General features: G+C 42.2%; 1 protein-coding gene across 1 annotated transcript in view; it reads right to left on the bottom strand.

Moving 5' to 3' along the window:
* Positions 1-18,379, bottom strand: part of LOC139471404 (TELO2-interacting protein 1 homolog) — a 125,562-nt gene that overhangs the window by 11,443 nt on the left and 95,740 nt on the right. Inside the window, exons 20-22 of the mRNA XM_071253770.1 lie at positions 17,200-17,305; positions 7,595-7,677; positions 3,412-3,527 (exon numbers count right to left, since the gene is read on the bottom strand). Coding sequence (XP_071109871.1) covers positions 3,412-3,527; positions 7,595-7,677; positions 17,200-17,305 — 305 coding nt within the window. The remainder of the gene's footprint in view (positions 1-3,411; positions 3,528-7,594; positions 7,678-17,199; positions 17,306-18,379) is intronic.

Raw genomic sequence — 18,379 nt, 5'->3', positions numbered from 1 at the left:
AGTGCAATATGCGGTCCAGCGTTGTCCTGCTGGAACTGTCCGCCATGAAGGTTGACGTGAGGAAGAACGTGAGGCTGTAGGATCAAGTCTCTGTAACGCACACTTGTCAATGCACCTGCCACATGCACGAGAGGCGTCTACCACCGTGATGAATTCCGGCCCATACCATGACACTCCCACCGCCAAATGGGACTTAACCTGCTGCACACAGTTGGGGGCGTAACGTTCATTCCGACGTCTGTAGACAAGTGCGCGCCCATCAGCACGTGGGAGTAGGAAATGGGACTCGTCAGTGAACAGTACATTTCTCCACCTTGCATGTGCCCATCTAACCATCTGTTGGCACCAAAGCAGACGGTCCGCCAGATGTCGTGGGGTCAATACATGACGTCGAACAGGTCTTCATGCAAAAGTCCAGCCTCCCTCAGTCTGTTGGATACCGTTTGATCTGATATTCTGCATACCCCAGGGATCTGTGTGGTTGTAGACGTGGCTGTGGTAGTGCGGTCTCGGAGGTGTTGCAGCCGGATGTATCGATCTTGTGCTTGGGTTGTCACCCTTGGTCTTCCTGACCTTGGTCTGTCGTCAACTCTGTTGGTGTCGTATCAGGTCAACAGTGTGGGGATTGTCTGTCTGGATACGCCAAAGTGCCTGGCCACTTCTTGCTGAGTTGCTCCAGCTTGTAATCTCCCAATGGCGTTGTTCCGTTAAGCTGCATTCAGCCTTGGCATTCTGTCACCGCCTCTACTGCCGTTATAAGGACTGGATGAACAGCCTTTGATGTGGATTTTTATACCCATTCAGCAGGGGGGCCTGCATGAATAAATACAGGATCCTGTGCTGCACAGTTTTTTACAGGCGGGTGCATTTGGATGAAGCTGTAAAATTGATCCCCAAACGCTACATTTATGTGCTTTGCATGTGTTTTCGCGAATTATAGACACATCATCTTTCTGTTTGACTTATTTGGTTCTCATTTAATGTAATTATTTTAGATATTTGGCAAAAAGTGGTTTTACATCTATGTCAAGTTTCTTTTTTTGAAGAGTATATATCAACCCGAGTTGATAAAAGTGGAAAAACTCTGAGGCATGCTGAGGAGCTTTTCCACTTTTATCAACTCGTGTTGATATATTTGATTAAAAAAGACACGAGTGTGAGATTTTATTTATCATCCAACATCATTCTTCCAACTTTTTCAGTTTGTAGACAGTAATAGGCAGTGTCTTAAGTTTAAAAAGTATTGCTAACAGCCTCAGTAGCAGAGCTATTAGTGATGTCATTTGATTGTGACGTCATTGTAACCAATGACGTCACAATGGTCTGCAAAATATTGTGATGCAATTTCATTGCAGCGATATCAACAATGTAGATATCGCTTGATCTCAAGCAAGAGATATCTCCTGTGGGAGCCAGTTTTGGATGATAAATGCTGAATAAATACTTATAATGAATTAAAATTAGTGGTCCCTTTCAGTTGGTTATAACCATAGTTTACTGTACATTGTATTCATATGCTGTCTCTACAGCTACTTCACTGAGCAATATTACATCTTTAACATCCATTGCTTAACAATCAAGGTAGAAACATAACAAACAATGTGCACACTGTATAACTCTCATTGCTCAGATGTGCAAAGTGTGCATGCCGGTTTTAATGTTCATACACCCAACAAATAACTTCACAGACTCTCTTAGATAAACACAAACACAAAATCAGTGATATCGTTCAGCACAATAATGCAACCCAAGTCGTACTCACTCTGTCAGCCAATCAGGACACAGAAGTCAAGCAGTGGGAGTGGCCTAAACATATTCAGTTTGGGGAAGTAGCAAACATGGATGGGCCACGGCTTATAGTGAGTTTCTTCAGGTCAGCATTGAATGAATGGATACATATATGACTTCATACTTCCCCTTGATCAACATATATGTATTAGGCTCTCAGGTAGAAACATTGGAGAAACTTGAATATATATATATGACTACAGTTTCAAAACACTGTCTACATGTTGTCAACATATTGTAGCGATCTACTCAACCAAACTCCCCTCGCATCTTTTTACAATCAGAAAATGTCCCGCACTATGAAAGCCACCCGTAGGTTGTCACATTACCCACCATTACAAACAGATTATGTGCATTCATTTTTGAGAAAACAGCTAGATCTGTTACATCAAATGCTTTGCTGAAAGCCCTTGATGCTGATTGGCTGATAGAAACTTAGCCTGTCCACTAGTATTGTCCTCATAATGTCTACTACTGTCAACACAATGACACATATTGTCAACGTGTCAACACACTGTCCAAGTACTGTCCACATATTATCAACACATGGTCTACATGTCGTCCCTATATTGTCAATACATTGCCCACATATTGTCCAAATATTATCAACACAATGCCCACATATTGTCAACATATTGTCCAAATATTATCAACACAATGCCCGCATATTGTCAATGTATTATCAACATAATGTCAACATATTAGCAACACAATGCCTACATATTGTCAATGTATTGTTAACATATTGTCCAAATATTATCAACACAATGCCCGCATACTGTCAATGTATTGTCAACATATTATCAACACAATGCCCTCATATTGTCAATGTATTGTCAACATATTGTCCAAATATTATCAACACAATGCCCACATATTGTCAATACATTGCCCACATATTGTCAAAATATTATGAACACAATGCCTGCATACTGTCAATGTATTGTCCACATATCATTAACACAATGCCCGCATATTGTCAATGAATTGTCAACATATTGTCCAAATATTATCAACACAATGCCCACATATTGTCAAAATATCATGAACACAATGCCCGCATACTGTCAATGTATTGTCAACAGATTATCAACACAATGCACACATATTGTCAATGAATTGTCAACATATTGTCCAAATATTATCAACACAATGCCCACATATTGTCAATACATTGCCCACATATTGTCAAAATATTCTGAACACAATGCCCGCATATTGTCAATGTATTGTCAACATATTGTCCATATTATTATTAACTCAATGCCCACATATTGTCGATACATTGCCCACATATTGTCAAAATATTATGAACACAATGCCCGCATACTGTCAATGTATTGTCAACATATTATCAACACAATGCCCGCTTACTGTCAATGTATTGTCAACATATCATCAACACAATGCCCTCATATTGTCAATGTATTGTCAACATATTATCAATGTACTGTCAACATATTGTCAACATGTTATCCAAATATTGTCCATACATTACCAACACATTGTCGACACATCATCGACACAATGCCTACATAATGTCCAGATATCGTCCACATTATTGTTAACATATTATCCACATTTGTCATATATTGTCAAGATGATGACAACATACTGTCCTACCTGATCTTCTCCTGGGTGGTGAGGAAGGACACTAGTTTGGGAACGACATCCTTGGCGATTCGTTGTCTGAGGAAGTCTCCGCAGCATTTACACATGGTGGCCAGCGTCTGGATAGCCTGAAACAACAACACTTTCACCTGACCTTGTGTCTGGATGGCCTGGAACACTTTCAGGTGAGCCTGTGTCTAGATGGCCTGGAACAATAGTACTTTAACCTGACCCTATGTCTGGATGGCCTGGAACAACACTGTCACACGATCCTGTGTCTGGATGGCCTGGAAGAAAAACACTTTCACCTGACCCTATGTCTGGATGGCCTAGAACAACACTGTCACCTGACCCTATGTCTAGATGGCCTGAAACAACACTGTCACCTGACCCTGTGTCTGGATGGCCTGGAAGAACAACACTGTCACCTGACCCTATGTGTGGATGGCCTGGAACAACACTTTCACCTGACCCTGTGTCTGGAGGGCCTAGAACAACAACACTTTACCCCAACCCTATGTCTAGATGGCCTGAAACAACACTGTCACCTCACCCTGTGTCTGGATGGCCTGGAACAACACTTTCACCTCACCCTGTGTCTAGATGGCCTGGAACAACAACACTGTCACCTGACCCTGTGTCTGGATGGCCTGGAAGAACAACACTTTCACCTGACCCTATGTCTGGATGGCCCAGAACAACACTTTCACCTGACCCCGTGTCTAGATGGCCTGGAAGAACAACACTGTCACCTGACCCTGTGTCTGGATGGCCTGGAACAACACTTTCATCTGACCCTATGTCTAGATGGCCTAGAACAACACTGTCAACTGACCCTATGTCTAGATGGCCTGAAACAACGCTGTCACCTGACCCTGTGTCTGGATGGCCTGGAAGAACAACACTGTCACCTGACCCTGTGTCAGGATGGCCTGGAAGAACACTGTCACCTGACCCTATGTCTGGATGGCCTGGAACAACACTTTCACCTGACCCTATGTCTGGATGGCCTGGAAGAACAACACTGTCACCTGACCCTATGTGTGGATGGCCTGGAACAACACTTTCACCTGACCCTGTGTCTAGATGGCCTGGAAGAACAACACTGTCACCTGACCCTATGTCTGGATGGCCTGGAACAACACTTTCACCTGACCCTATGTCTGGATGGCCTGGAAGAACACTGTCACCTGACCCTATGTCTGGATGGCCTGGAACAACACTTTCACCTGACCCTATGTCTGGATGGCCTGGAAGAACAACACTGTCACCTGACCCTATGTGTGGATGGCCTGGAACAACACTGTCACCTGACCCTGTGTCTGGAGGGCCTAGAACAACAACACTTTCACCTGACCTTATGTCTAGATGGCCTGAAACAACACTGTCACCTGACCCTATGTCTGGATGGCCTGGAAGAACAACACTGTCACCTAACCCTGTGTCTGGATGGCCTAGAACAACACTGTCACCTGACCCTATGTCTGGATGGCCTGGAACAACAACACTGTCACCTCACCCTGTGTCTAGATGGCCTGGAACAACACTTTCACCTGACCCTATGTCTGGAGGGCCTAGAACAACAACACTTTACCCCAACCCTATGTCTAGATGGCCTGAAACAACACTGTCACCTGACCCTGTGTCTGGAGGGCCTAGAACAACAACACTTTACCCCAACCCTATGTCTAGATGGCCTGAAACAACACTGTCACCTCACCCTGTGTCTGGAGGGCCTAGAACAACAACACTTTACCCCAACCCTATGTCTAGATGGCCTGAAACAACACTGTCACCTGACCCTGTGTCTGGATGGCCTGGAACAACACTTTCACCTCACCCTGTGTCTGGAGGGCCTGGAACAACAACACTTTCACCTCACCCTGTGTCTGGATGGCCTGGAAGAACAACACTTTCACCTGACCTTATGTCTGGATGGCCTAGAACAACACTGTCACCTGACCCTATGTCTGGATGGCCTGAAACAACACTGTCACCTGACCCTGTGTCTGGATGGCCTGGAACAACACTTTCACCTGACCCTGTGTCTGGATGGCCTGGAAGAACAACACTGTCACCTGACCCTATGTGTGGATGGCCTGGAACAACACTTTCACCTGACCCTGTGTCTGGAGGGCCTAGAACAACAACACTGTCACCTCACCCTGTGTCTGGATGGCCTGGAAGAACAACACTGTCACCTGACCCTATGTGTGGATGGCCTGGAACAACACTGTCACCTGACCCTGTGTCTGGATGGCCTAGAACAACAACACTTTACCCCGACCCTATGTCTAGATGGCCTGAAACAACACTTTCACCTCACCCTGTGTCTGGATGGCCTGGAACAACACTTTCACCTGACCCTGTGTCTGGATGGCCTGGAACAACACTTTCACCTCACCCTGTGTCTGGATGGCCTGGAACAACAACACTGTCACCTGACCCTGTGTCTGGATGGCCTGGAAGAACAACACTTTCACCTGACCCTATGTCTAGATGGCCTGGAAGAACAACACTTTCACCTGACCCTATGTCTGGATGGCCTAGAACAACACTGTCACCTGACCCTATGTGTGGATGGCCTGGAACAACACTTTCACCTGACCCTGTGTCTGGAGGGCCTAGAACAACAACACTGTCACCTCACCCTGTGTCTAGATGGCCTAGAACGACACTTTCACCTGACCCTGTGTCTAGATGGCCTGGAACAACACTTTCACCTGACCCTGTGTCTGGAGGGCCTAGAACAACAACACTGTCACCTAACCCTGTGTCTAGATGGCCTAGAACAACAACACTGTCACCTGACCCTGTGTCTAGATGGCCTGAAACAACACTTTCACCTCACCCTGTGTCTGGATGGCCTTGAAGAACAACACTTTCACCTGACCCTGTGTCTAGATGGCCTGGAACAACACTTTCACCTGACCCCGTGTCTGGATGGCCTGGAACAACAACACTGTCACCTCACCCTGTGTCTGGATGGCCTGGAACAACACATTCACCTGACCCTTTGTCTAGCCCCGCCTGGAAGAACAACACTGTCACCTGACCCTCTGTCTACATGGCCTGGAACAACATTTTCACCTGACCCTCTGTCTACATGGCCTGGAACAACTCTGTCACCTGACCCTGCGTCTAGATGGCCTGGAACAACACTTTTACCTCACCCTGTGTCTGGATGGCCTGGAAGAACAACACTGTCACCTGACCCCCTGTCTACATGGCCTTGAACAACACTGTCACCTGACCCCCTGTCTACATGGCCTTGAACGACACTTTCACCTGACCCTGTGTTTAGATGGCCTAGAACAACAACACTGTCACCTGACCCTGTGTCTGGATGGCCTAGAACAACAACACTGTCACCTGACCCTGTGTCTGGATGGCCTGGAAGAACAACACTTTCACCTGACCCTATGTCTGGATGGCCTAGAAGAACACTGTCACCTGACCCTATGTCTAGATGGCCTCAAACAACACTGTCACCTGACCCTGTGTCTGGATGGCCTGGAAGAACAACACTGTCACCTGACCCTATGTCTAGATGGCCTGAAACAACACTGTCACCTGACCCTATGTGTGGATGGCCTGGAAGAACAACACTGTCACCTGACCTTGTGTCTGGAGGGCCTAGAACAACAACACTTTACCCCGACCCTATGTCTAGATGGCCTGAAACAACACTGTCACCTAACCCTGTGTCTGGATGGCCTGGAACAACACTTTCACCTGACCCTGTGTCTGGATGGCCTGGAACAACACTTTCACCTCACCCTGTGTCTGGATGGCCTGGAACAACAACACTGTCACCTGACCCTGTGTCTGGATGGCCTGGAAGAACAACACTGTCACCTGACCCTCTGTCTACATGGCCTGGAACAACCCTTTTACCTCACCCTGTGTCTGGATGGCCTGAAACAATACTTTCACCTGACCCTGTGTCTAGATGGCCTGGAACAACACTGTCACCTGACCCTGTGTCTAGATGGCCTGGAACAACACTTTCACCTGACCCTGTGTCTAGATGGCCTGGAACAACACTTTCACCTGAACCTGTGTCTGGATGGCCTGGAACAACACTGTCACCTGATCCTGTGTCTGGATGGCCTGGAACAACACTTTCACCTGATGCTGTGTCTAGATGGCCTAGAACAACACTTTCACCTGACCCTTTGTCTGGATGGCCTACCTTGATAGTGACTAGCTTTTCCCCATCTGTGAACCGGAGTGAGAAGGGCTGCCACAGCTGGTGCACCAGAGGCAGAAGTTCATCTGATAAACAGAAATATCAACTCACTCACTCATTCACTACCCCCTCAATGATATCAGGAACAAATGTGATCAATGCAAAAATACTTTAAAACAGAATGTCCCGTCAGCCGAAGAAAGTATTAGTATAAGTGTTATACTTCTCCAGTCCCGCAGTGAGATGACAGCCTTGTATTAGTGTTTCAACTGATTGTAAGACTTACTTACTTCTCCTTTCCCGCAGTGAGATGACAGCCTTGTATTAGTGTTTCAACTGATTGTAAGACTGACTTACTTCTCCAGTCCCGCAGTGAGATGACAGCCTTGTATTAGTGTTTCAACTGATTGTAAGACTGACTTACTTCTCCAGTCCCGCAGTGAGATGACAGCCTTGTATTAGTGTTTCAACTGATTGTAAGACTGACTTACTTCTCCCTTCCCGCAGTGAGACGACAGCCTTGTATTAGTGTTTCAACTGATTGTAAGACTGACTTACTTCTCCAGTCCCGCGGTGAGACGACAGCCTTGTATAAGTGTTTCAACTGATTGTAAGACTGACTTACTTCTCCAGTCCCTCGGTGAGACGACAGCCTTGTATTAGTGTTTCAACTGATTGTAAGACTGACTTACTTCTCCAGTCCCGCGGTGAGACGACAGCCTTGTATAAGTGTTTCAACTGATTGTAAGACTGACTTACTTCTCCAGTCACGCAGTGAGATGACAGCTTTGTAATAGTGTTTCAATTCATTGTAAGACTGACTTACTTCTCCAGTCCCCCAGTGCAATGACAGTCTTGTATTAGTGTTTCAACTGATTGTAAGACTGACTTACTTCTCTAGTCAAGCAGTGAGACGACAGCCTTGTATTAGTGTTTCAACTTATTGTAAGACTGACTTACTTCTCCAGTCCCACAGTGTGACGACAGCCTTGTATTAGTGTTTCAACTGATTGTAAGACTGACTTACTTTTCCAGTCACACAGTGAGACGACAGCCTTCTATTAAGTGTTTCAACTGATTGTAAGACTGACTTACTTCTCAAGTCCCGCGGTGAGACGACAGCCTAGAATAAGTGTTTCAACTGATTGTCAGACTGACTTACTTCTCCTGTCACACAGTGAGATGACAGCCTTGTATAAGTGTTTCAACTGATTGTAAGACTGACTTACTTCTCCAGTCCCGCGGTGAGACGACAGCCTTCTATTAGTGTTTCAACTGATTGTAAGACTGACTTACTTCTCCAGTCAAGCAGTGAGACGACAGCCTTGTATTTGTGTTTCAACTGATTGTAAGACTGACTTACTTCTTCAGTCAAGCAGTGAGACGACAGCCTTGTATTTGTGTTTCAACTGATTGTAAGACTGACTTACTTCTTCAGTCAAGCAGTGAGACGACAGCCTTGTATTTGTGTTTCAACTGATTGTAAGACTGACTTACTTCTTCAGTCAAGCAATGATACCACATCCTTCTATTAGTGTCTCAACTGATTGTAAGACTGACGTACTTCTCTAGTCCGCAGTGAGACGACAGCCTTGTATTAGTGTTTCAACTGATTGTAAGACTGACTTACTTCTCCAGTCCCGCGGTGAGACGACAGCCTTGTATAAGTGTTTCAACTGATTGTAAGACTGACTTACTTCTCCAGTCCCACAGTGTGATGTTAGCCTTGTATTAGTGTTTCAACTGATTGTAAGACTGACTTACTTCTCCAGTCCCACAGTGTGATGTCAGCCTTGTATAAGTGTTTCAACTGATTGTAAGAATGACTTACTTCTCCAGTCATGCAGTGATATGACAGCCTTGTATTAGTGTTTCAACTGATTGTAAGACTGACTTACTTCTCCAGTCATGCAGTGATATGACAGCCTTGTATTAGTGTTTCAACTGATTGTAAGACTGACTTACTTCTCTAGTCCCGCAGTGCGACGACAGCCTTGTATTTGTGTTTCAACTGATTGTAAGACTGACTTACTTCTCCAGTCCCGCGGTGAGATGACAGCCTTGTATAAGTGTTTCAACTGATTGTAAGACTGACTTACTTCTCAAGTCCCGCGGTGAGACGACAGCCTTGTATTTGTGTTTCAACTGATTGTAAGACTGACTTACTTCTTCAGTCAAGCAACGATACCACATCCTTCTATTAGTGTCTCAACTGATTGTAAGACTGACTTACTTCTCCAGTCCCACAGTGCGACGACAGCCTCGTATTAGTGTTTCAACTGATTGTAAGACTGACCTACTTCTTATAGTCACGCAGTGAGACGACAGCCTTGTATTAGTGTTTCAACTGATTGTAAGACTGACTTACTTCTCCAGTCCCACAGTGCGACGACAGCCTTGTATTAGTGTTTCAACTGATTGTAAGACTGACTTACTTCTTCAGTCAAGCAATGATACCACATCCTTCTATTAGTGTTTCAACTGATTGTAAGACTGACTTACTTCTCCAGTCCCACAGTGCGACGACAGCCTTGTATTAGTGTTTCAACTGATTGTAAGACTGACTTACTTCTTATAGTCACGCAGTGAGACGACAGCCTTGTATTAGTGTTTCAACTGATTGTAAGACTGACTTACTTCTCCAGTCCCACAGTGCGACGACAGCCTTGTATTAGTGTTTCAACTGATTGTAAGACTGACTTACTTCTTATAGTCATGCAGTGAGACGACAGCCTTGTATTAGTGTTTCAACTGATTGTAAGACTGACTTACTTCTCAAGTCACGCAGTGAGACGACAGCCTTGTATAAGTGTTTTAACAGATTGTAAGACTGACTTACTTCTCCAGTCCTGCAGTGAGATGACAGCTTTGTAATAGTGTTTCAATTGATTGTAAGACTGACTTACTTCTCCAGTCACGCAGTGCAATTACAGTCTTGTATTAGTGTTTCAACTGATTGTAAGACTGACTTATTTCTCCAGTCACGCAGTGCAATGACAGTCTTGAATAAGTGTTTCAACTGATTGTAAGACTGACTTACTTCTCCAGTCCTGCAGTGAGATGACAGCTTTGTAATAGTGTTTCAATTGATTGAAAGACTGACTTACTTCTCCAGTCACGCAGTGCAATTACAGTCTTGTATTAGTGTTTCAATTGATTGTAAGACTGACTTACTTACTTCTCTAGTCACGCAGTGCAATGACAGTCTTGTATTAGTGTTTCAACTTATTGTAAGACTGACTTACTTCTCCAGTCAAGCAGTGAGAAGACTGCCTTGTATTTGTGTTTCAACTGATTGTAAGACTGACTTACTTCTCCAGTCAAGCACTGCACTTTTGTCTGAGCATTTCACTAGTTTATAATTTGAGTGAAGAAACAGACATGAGACTTGTAGCATTATGAAGTATTAAAAATTACATCCCAGAGTTATTTCACAGCCCTTTACTCTGGGATGTAATTTTTAATACTTCATAATGCTACAAGTCTTCTCATGTCTGTTTTTTCACTCAAATTATAAACTAGTGAAATGCTCAGACAAAAGTGCAGTATATCTACAATTTTGAGTGAAACAATGTCCATTTTATTAAAATACGACTTTGGAGGTTGGTTGGTGTTGCTAGAGAAATTAGCTTTCGATATATCATTTGTTGTATTATTTGGGGATAAGATTACCACAGAAGTCAGTGAATAAGGTACATCATTAAAAAGACAATGTAAAAAAGCTTTCATATGATATATTACATGACCATGCTGAAGAACTAAAGTGCAGTATATCTACAATTTTAAGTGAAACTATGTCCATTTTAATTTAAATCTAAATTTGGGTATGGGTTGAAGTCGCGAGAGAAATTAGATTTCAATATTTCCTTTTTTCATTGTCGGGTGTCAATTTACCACAGAAGTCAGTGAATAATGTACATCATTGAAAAGACAATGTAAAAGGCTTTCATATGATATATTACATGACCATGTTGAAGAACTATGTAAGATTTTGATTTTGAAAACAGGTAAAAATGGCAGCCGTCTTGAAATTCAAGATGGCCACCATAACTGCTCACAGAAAAAACTATAAACATCTTTTTTCTTTATGAGTTTACAATTTTGTCGTTTTTAAGCATTGTTGCAATTATCCCACTCATCCACTACAGCAAAATCATCTACCACCATATCTCAATAAGCAATTTTCGTCAAAGTTGTTTTTTGGGGGGTTGGGTAACACTGTATACAATATCTCAACCCCTATGTAATATATTTTCACTTTGTTTTTTGTATAGGATAGTACAATGGTTAAGGCAGATTTTAATACCCCGTTATATTGGTTTTATTGTCACAATTCAATGGAATTAGAGTTTTACCTACTCACAAGATTTGAAAATGAAGTAAAAAAACATGATTTTTACCAATGTTTCTGTTGTGCATGTTAGGTATGTTTACATTGTAAGTGCGCCAATGCGCACGTGCAGTGACGTCACTTTAGGTGTGACGTCATTATGTTGTTGTAACCTGGGCAGCTGTGTGAGGCAGTGCCAGTTCCACATTAAACAGTGATTGAGCCAACTGCGATTTTGTTATGTACTGAAGATTTGATGTTCCTCCAATGTGCGGGTCGGACAAATAACATAATACATACACAACAGTGGCGACGAGGATAAAACTTTCTATACGTGAATACAGTCAGTGCTTTTCCATAATGGCAGGCGTCATTGGAGATGTTGGACAGTTCGATGAAAGTTTAGAAGATTGGATGTCATATTCTGAAAGAGTGAGTTTATATTTCGATGCTAATGACATTCCAAATGAACGAAGAGTTTCCGGGTTTCTTTCCATGATTGGTGCAAAAACTTACAATGTTCTCAAATCGTTGGTTTCTCCTGATTTGCCTCGTACACGTACTTTGGAACAATTATTCACTGTTTTACGTGATCATTTTATGCCTAGACCAAGTGTTATTGCTGAAAGATACAGATTTCACAAGAAAATGCAGACCGAAAACGAAACTGTTTCACAATATGTTGTTGTTTTGAAAGGACTGGCTAGATTTTGTGACTTCGGCGCTACACTGAATGAACGTTTAAGAGATCAACTAGTTCTTGGACTGAAAAGTGTAAATGTTCAAAGGAAATTGCTTGCAGAATTAGAATTGACACTAGAACGTGCAGTTTCAATTGCAAATTCAATGGAATTAGCTGCGAAAGATTCAGAAGAATTGTGCCGCAACGGATTACCGAAGGAACAATCACAGTCAGAGGTGTTTTCTTTCAACAACAGAAGATCTAATGCAAGGTATGAACGTTATTGCTATAGATGTGGAAAGCCTTCGCATTTAGCTGATACTTGTAATTTCAAAGATACAGTTTGCTCATTCTGTCAAAAGAAAGGCCATATTCAGGAGGTATGCAAAGCGAAGAAATGGAGTCAAAGGTCAGGTCAAAGTTCAACATCCGGGTTTCGTCAAACAGGAAGTGCTAGCTCCAGCAATGTAAACAGAAACGGTAGGCGTCAAACTTTTCGTGTAAATGCTATCAATGAAGAACTTTGTTCAACCCATGAATATGAAGATGACATTCTAGATGATTTAGGTGACTGTCTAAATCATTTGCTCGCTCTTCACGGTGCTGCAGATGTCATATGGGTGACAGTGAATGTAAATGGACGTGATCTTAAGATGGAGTTAGATACTGGCTCAAGAAGTTCTATCATTACTGAAGGCGTTTACAGACAGAACTTTTCAGAATGCAGCTTACAAGAATCGCCAATCCCAATGAAAACATACACAGGTGAGCTTGTCACAAATCTTGGTATCATACATGTTGACGTTCGTGACGGTGAAAGAGTCAACCAGTTACCACTACATGTCGTGCAGGGAAAAGGTCCTCCGTTACTGGGAAGGGCGTGGTTACCATACGTAAATATTGACTGGAAATCATTAGGAAATAATGTCAACACGTGTCACAAAATGTCAAATGAAGATCAACTCAGTGAAATGTTTGTGAAATACTGTGATGTATTTTCTGATGGACTGGGTACAATTAATGGAATCAAAGCCCATTTAGAAGTGAAAGATGGCATGTCTCCTAAATACATGAAAGCTAGGCCTGTTCCTTATGCACTTCATGATAGAGTGAGTGAAGAAATTTCAAGAATGGAGAAAAATGGCGTGATTATCAAAGTAGAACATTCTGAGTGGGCTACACCAATAGTTCCAGTGGTCAAACCTGACAAATCTGTCAGAATTTGTGGCGATTTCAAATCTACTGTAAACCCAGCTTTAAATGTGAACCAGTATCCACAAAACAAGATTGAAGACATGTTCGCTCAACTTGCCGGAGGTCAGAAATTCTCAAAGATTGATCTTGCTCATGCTTATCAACAAATGGAGGTGGATGAAGACTCACAGAAACTACTCACCATCAATACTCCAAAAGGACTCTACAGGTACACAAGACTTGCTTTCGGCATTGCTTCAGCTCCTGCAATTTTTCAAGCTACAATGGACCAAATTCTTCAAGGTTTGCAGAAAGTATTATGTCATCAAGATGATATTCTAGTGACCGGTTCAAATGATGAAGAACACTTACAGAACTTAGATGCAGTTTTGTCAAGATTACAACAATTTGGCTTGAGAGTAAAACAAAGTAAGTGTAAATTCTTTGTAGACTCAGTCAAGTATCTCGGTCATGTTATTGACAAAGAAGGACTTCATACTTCAGAAGATAAGGTGAAAGCTATCATCAGTGCTCCAAGACCTGAAAATGTGACACAACTACGTTCCTTTCTTGGTGGAGTCAACTACTATGGCAGATTCATCCAGAACCTTTCTACAATCGTTCACCCGTTAAACGAACTGTTGCAGAAAGACAAGAAATGGCTATGGTCAATTGAATGTGAGAAATCTTTCAAAATGTCTAAAGCAAAAATTGCAAGTTCCGATGTGTTGTGTCATTATGATCCATTGTTGCCAATAACATTGGCATGTGATGCATCCTCCTATGGCGTGGGTGCTGTGTTGTCTCATGTGATGAGTGATGGTACTGAACGACCGATTGCATTTGCTTCAAGAACACTGAACAAGGCTGAAAAGGGATATTCACAAATTGACAGAGAAGCCCTAGCGATTATATTTGGTGTGAAAAGATTTCATCAGTATGTGTATGGTAGGCATTTCACTCTCGTGACAGATCATCGACCTCTCACTGCCCTGTTTGGTGAGGGACGGTCAGTACCATCATTAGTTGCTGCTCGTCTACAGAGATGGGCATTGATTCTCAGTGCATATGATTACAAAATTCTGTACAAATCTTCCTCTGCCAATGCAAATGCTGATGTGTTGTCTCGTTTACCTCTACCTGATACTACGAAATGTGTGAGTGATGATGTAGAATTGTTCTATGCAAGTCAGTTTGAACATCTGCCTATTACAGCAGGTGATGTGAGAAATGAGACAAGGCGAGATCCTGTTCTTTCACAAGTGTACATGGCAGTGATGAATGGTTGGGATAAAGATCACAGTGAGAACAAAATAATGAAACCATTTCACTCAAGAAGATATGAGCTTTCAATTCAATTAGGATGCATTGTATGGGGAATGAGAGTAGTGATTCCTTCTAAACTCAGAAACGGTGTTCTAAATGAGTTACATGGTGGTCATTTTGGAATGGTGAAAATGAAATCAGTTGCTAGAAGTTATGTGTGGTGGCCTGGAGTAGATGCTGATATTGAAAGTACTGCAAGAATGTGTATTACATGCCAGAATGTTCAAAATGATCCAACAAAAGCTCCTGTTCATCATTGGTCATGGCCATCAAAACCATGGTGTCGCATTCATTTGGACTTTGCTGGTCCTTTCATGGGTCACATGTACCTGATTGTTGTAGATTCTCATTCCAAATGGTTAGAGGTGATTGTTATGAATTCAACTACTGCTGATGCGACAGTGAAAGTGATGAGAGGTTTGTTCGCGAAATATGGATTACCACTGCAAGTTGTTACAGATAATGGTCCACAATTTGTGTCAAATGAGTTTGAAACATTCTTGAGAAGTAATGGTGTAAAACACATTTTATCTGCTCCATATCATCCTGCTACTAACGGACTGGCTGAGAGAGCTGTTCAATCCTTCAAACAAGCTATGAAATCAACTAGAGGGGATGATGCAACATTACAGAAGAAGATTGATAGGTTTCTGCTAGCCTATCGTTCTAGTCCCCATTGCACAACTCAAGAAACTCCAGCAAAACTTTTTCTTGGAAGAGAACTAAGATGTAGACTTGACTTAATCAAGCCTAATCATGCTGATGTTGTTGCTACAAAACAGTCTTCTTCATTGTGTCAACCTGGCGACACAAGACAGCTAAATGACAATGATAAGGTGTGGGTGCGTGAGTACAACAAAGAAGACAAATGGACGGCTGGCAAGGTGATGACAAAATGTGGTGAAAGACATTATGATGTTGACATTGGCAATAGAACTGTCAAGCGTCATATTGATCAATTGAGGTGCAGAGATGCAACTAGTAACCATGGTAACGAGAACATGATTGTTCAAAGTGACTGTAGTGCAGGGACTGTAGAAAGTATCAGGGTCAACAAAGGCGACCCTATAGGAATACCTAGTGCATCACAGCAATGTGATGAACGCCAGTGTGAAGACAGTGAGGTGACAATTGCAAATGTACCGGCAAAACAAACCGTGAGACGTTCAGAAAGAGTGAGAAAACCTCCCGATAGACTAACCCTGTGAGAACACAATGTAGAATAAAGTATTCAGCAATGTGTAGCAGATATTATATATATATATATATATGAGTTTATCATTTATGGTTGAAAGTTGTAACATTGTTAAATTATAACTTTAGAAAATAGCTCATAGTACTGTGTTCTGAATATTGTAAATGTATTGGTTAGAGAAGTAGAAAGTAATTTCTTTTAAGGGGGAGAAATGTTGTGCATGTTAGGTATGTTTACATTGTAAGTGCGCCAATGCGCACGTGCAGTGACGTCACTTTAGGTGTGACGTCATTATGTTGTTGTAACCTGGGCAGCTGTGTGAGGCAGTGCCAGTTCCACATTAAACAGTGATTGAGCCAACTGCGATTTTGTTATGTACTGAAGATTTGATGTTCCTCCAATGTGCGGGTCGGACAAATAACATAATACATACACAACAGTTTCCACTGAGAATTAGAATAACAGTTAAGTGAAACAAAATGTGTGCCAAATTCAGATAATTGAACATATTTCCTGTAATCAAAGACATAATTTGGATTGTTTAATGACTTAATAAAAATGTTACAGCCAATTTTGTCAATATATGCAATTTTGACCCCCTGAAAATTCCTGCACACACTTGCAAGCTTACTACCCAATGAAAATTGTGTACAGATACCTCCTTTATGCAATAGAAAAGGTTTAAGGTATACAGGAAAATGTGGGAAGGAAAATCTTGTTTTTCACCCCTGGCCAACTGACTATTACTTCTCCGGTCACACAGTGAGACGACAGCCTTGTATTAGTGTTTCAACTGATTGTAAGACTGACTTACTTCTCCAGTCCCGCAGTGAGACGACAGCCTTGTATTAGTGTTTGAAATGATTGTAAGACTGACTTACTTCTCCAGTCACGCAGTGCGATGACAGCCTGACTGATGACATCCAACACCAGCAGGCGCAACCGTGGGGCAGAGGAGGCAAGCAGGTGCTTGGTCCGCAGCAGCACCTGGTGATTACACGTACACGATAAATACACGATACATATACAATACATACATGATACATACCCAATACATACATGATACACAATACAGCAACGATACATCAATGATACATACACAATACATAGACAATACATACATGATACATAAACAATACATACATGATACATACATGACATATACACAATACATACATGGTACATACAGGATACATCATTGATACATACATGATATATACATAATACATACATGATACACAATACAGCAATGAAACATCAATGATACATACATGATACATACACAATACATACATGATACATAAACAATACATACATGACATATACACAATACATACATGGTACATACAGGATACATCATTGATACATCATTGATACATACATGATATATACATAATACATACATGATACACAATACAGCAATGAAACATCAATGATACATACATGATACATACACAATACATACATGATACATACACAAGACATATACAATCCATACATGATACATAAACAATACATACATGATACACAATACAGCAACGATACATACATGATACATACAGGATACATACAGGATACATATACAATACATACATGATACACAATACAGCAACGATACAATACTGATACATCAATGATACATACACGATATATATAAAATACATACATATTACATACATGATACATATACGATACATACATGATACATACATCTGCTGAAACATCCCCCGATGCTGACACGCCCACTCACCTCCTTCACAGCTGAAACATCCCCAGATGCTGACACGCCCACTCACCTCCTTCACAGCTGAAACATCCCCCGATGCTGACACGCCCACTCACCTCCTTCACAGCTGAAACATCCCCAGATGCTGACACGCCCACTCACCTCCTTCACAGCTGAAACATCCCCCAAAGCTGACACGCCCACTCACCTCCTTCACAGCTGAAACATCCCCAGATGCTGACACGCCCACTCACCTCCTTCACAGCTGAAACATCCCCCGATGCTGACACGCCCACTCACCTCCTTCACAGCTGAAACATCCCCAGATGCTGACA

Source organism: Haliotis cracherodii, unplaced genomic scaffold (genome assembly GCF_022045235.1).
Source record: "Haliotis cracherodii isolate W230 unplaced genomic scaffold, xgHalCrac1.p SCAF_22, whole genome shotgun sequence".
In the NCBI taxonomy this organism is placed as follows: Eukaryota; Metazoa; Mollusca; class Gastropoda; order Lepetellida; family Haliotidae; genus Haliotis; species Haliotis cracherodii.
Note: the sequence above shows the minus strand (reverse complement) of the source record. Positions and strands in the feature narration are given on the sequence as shown.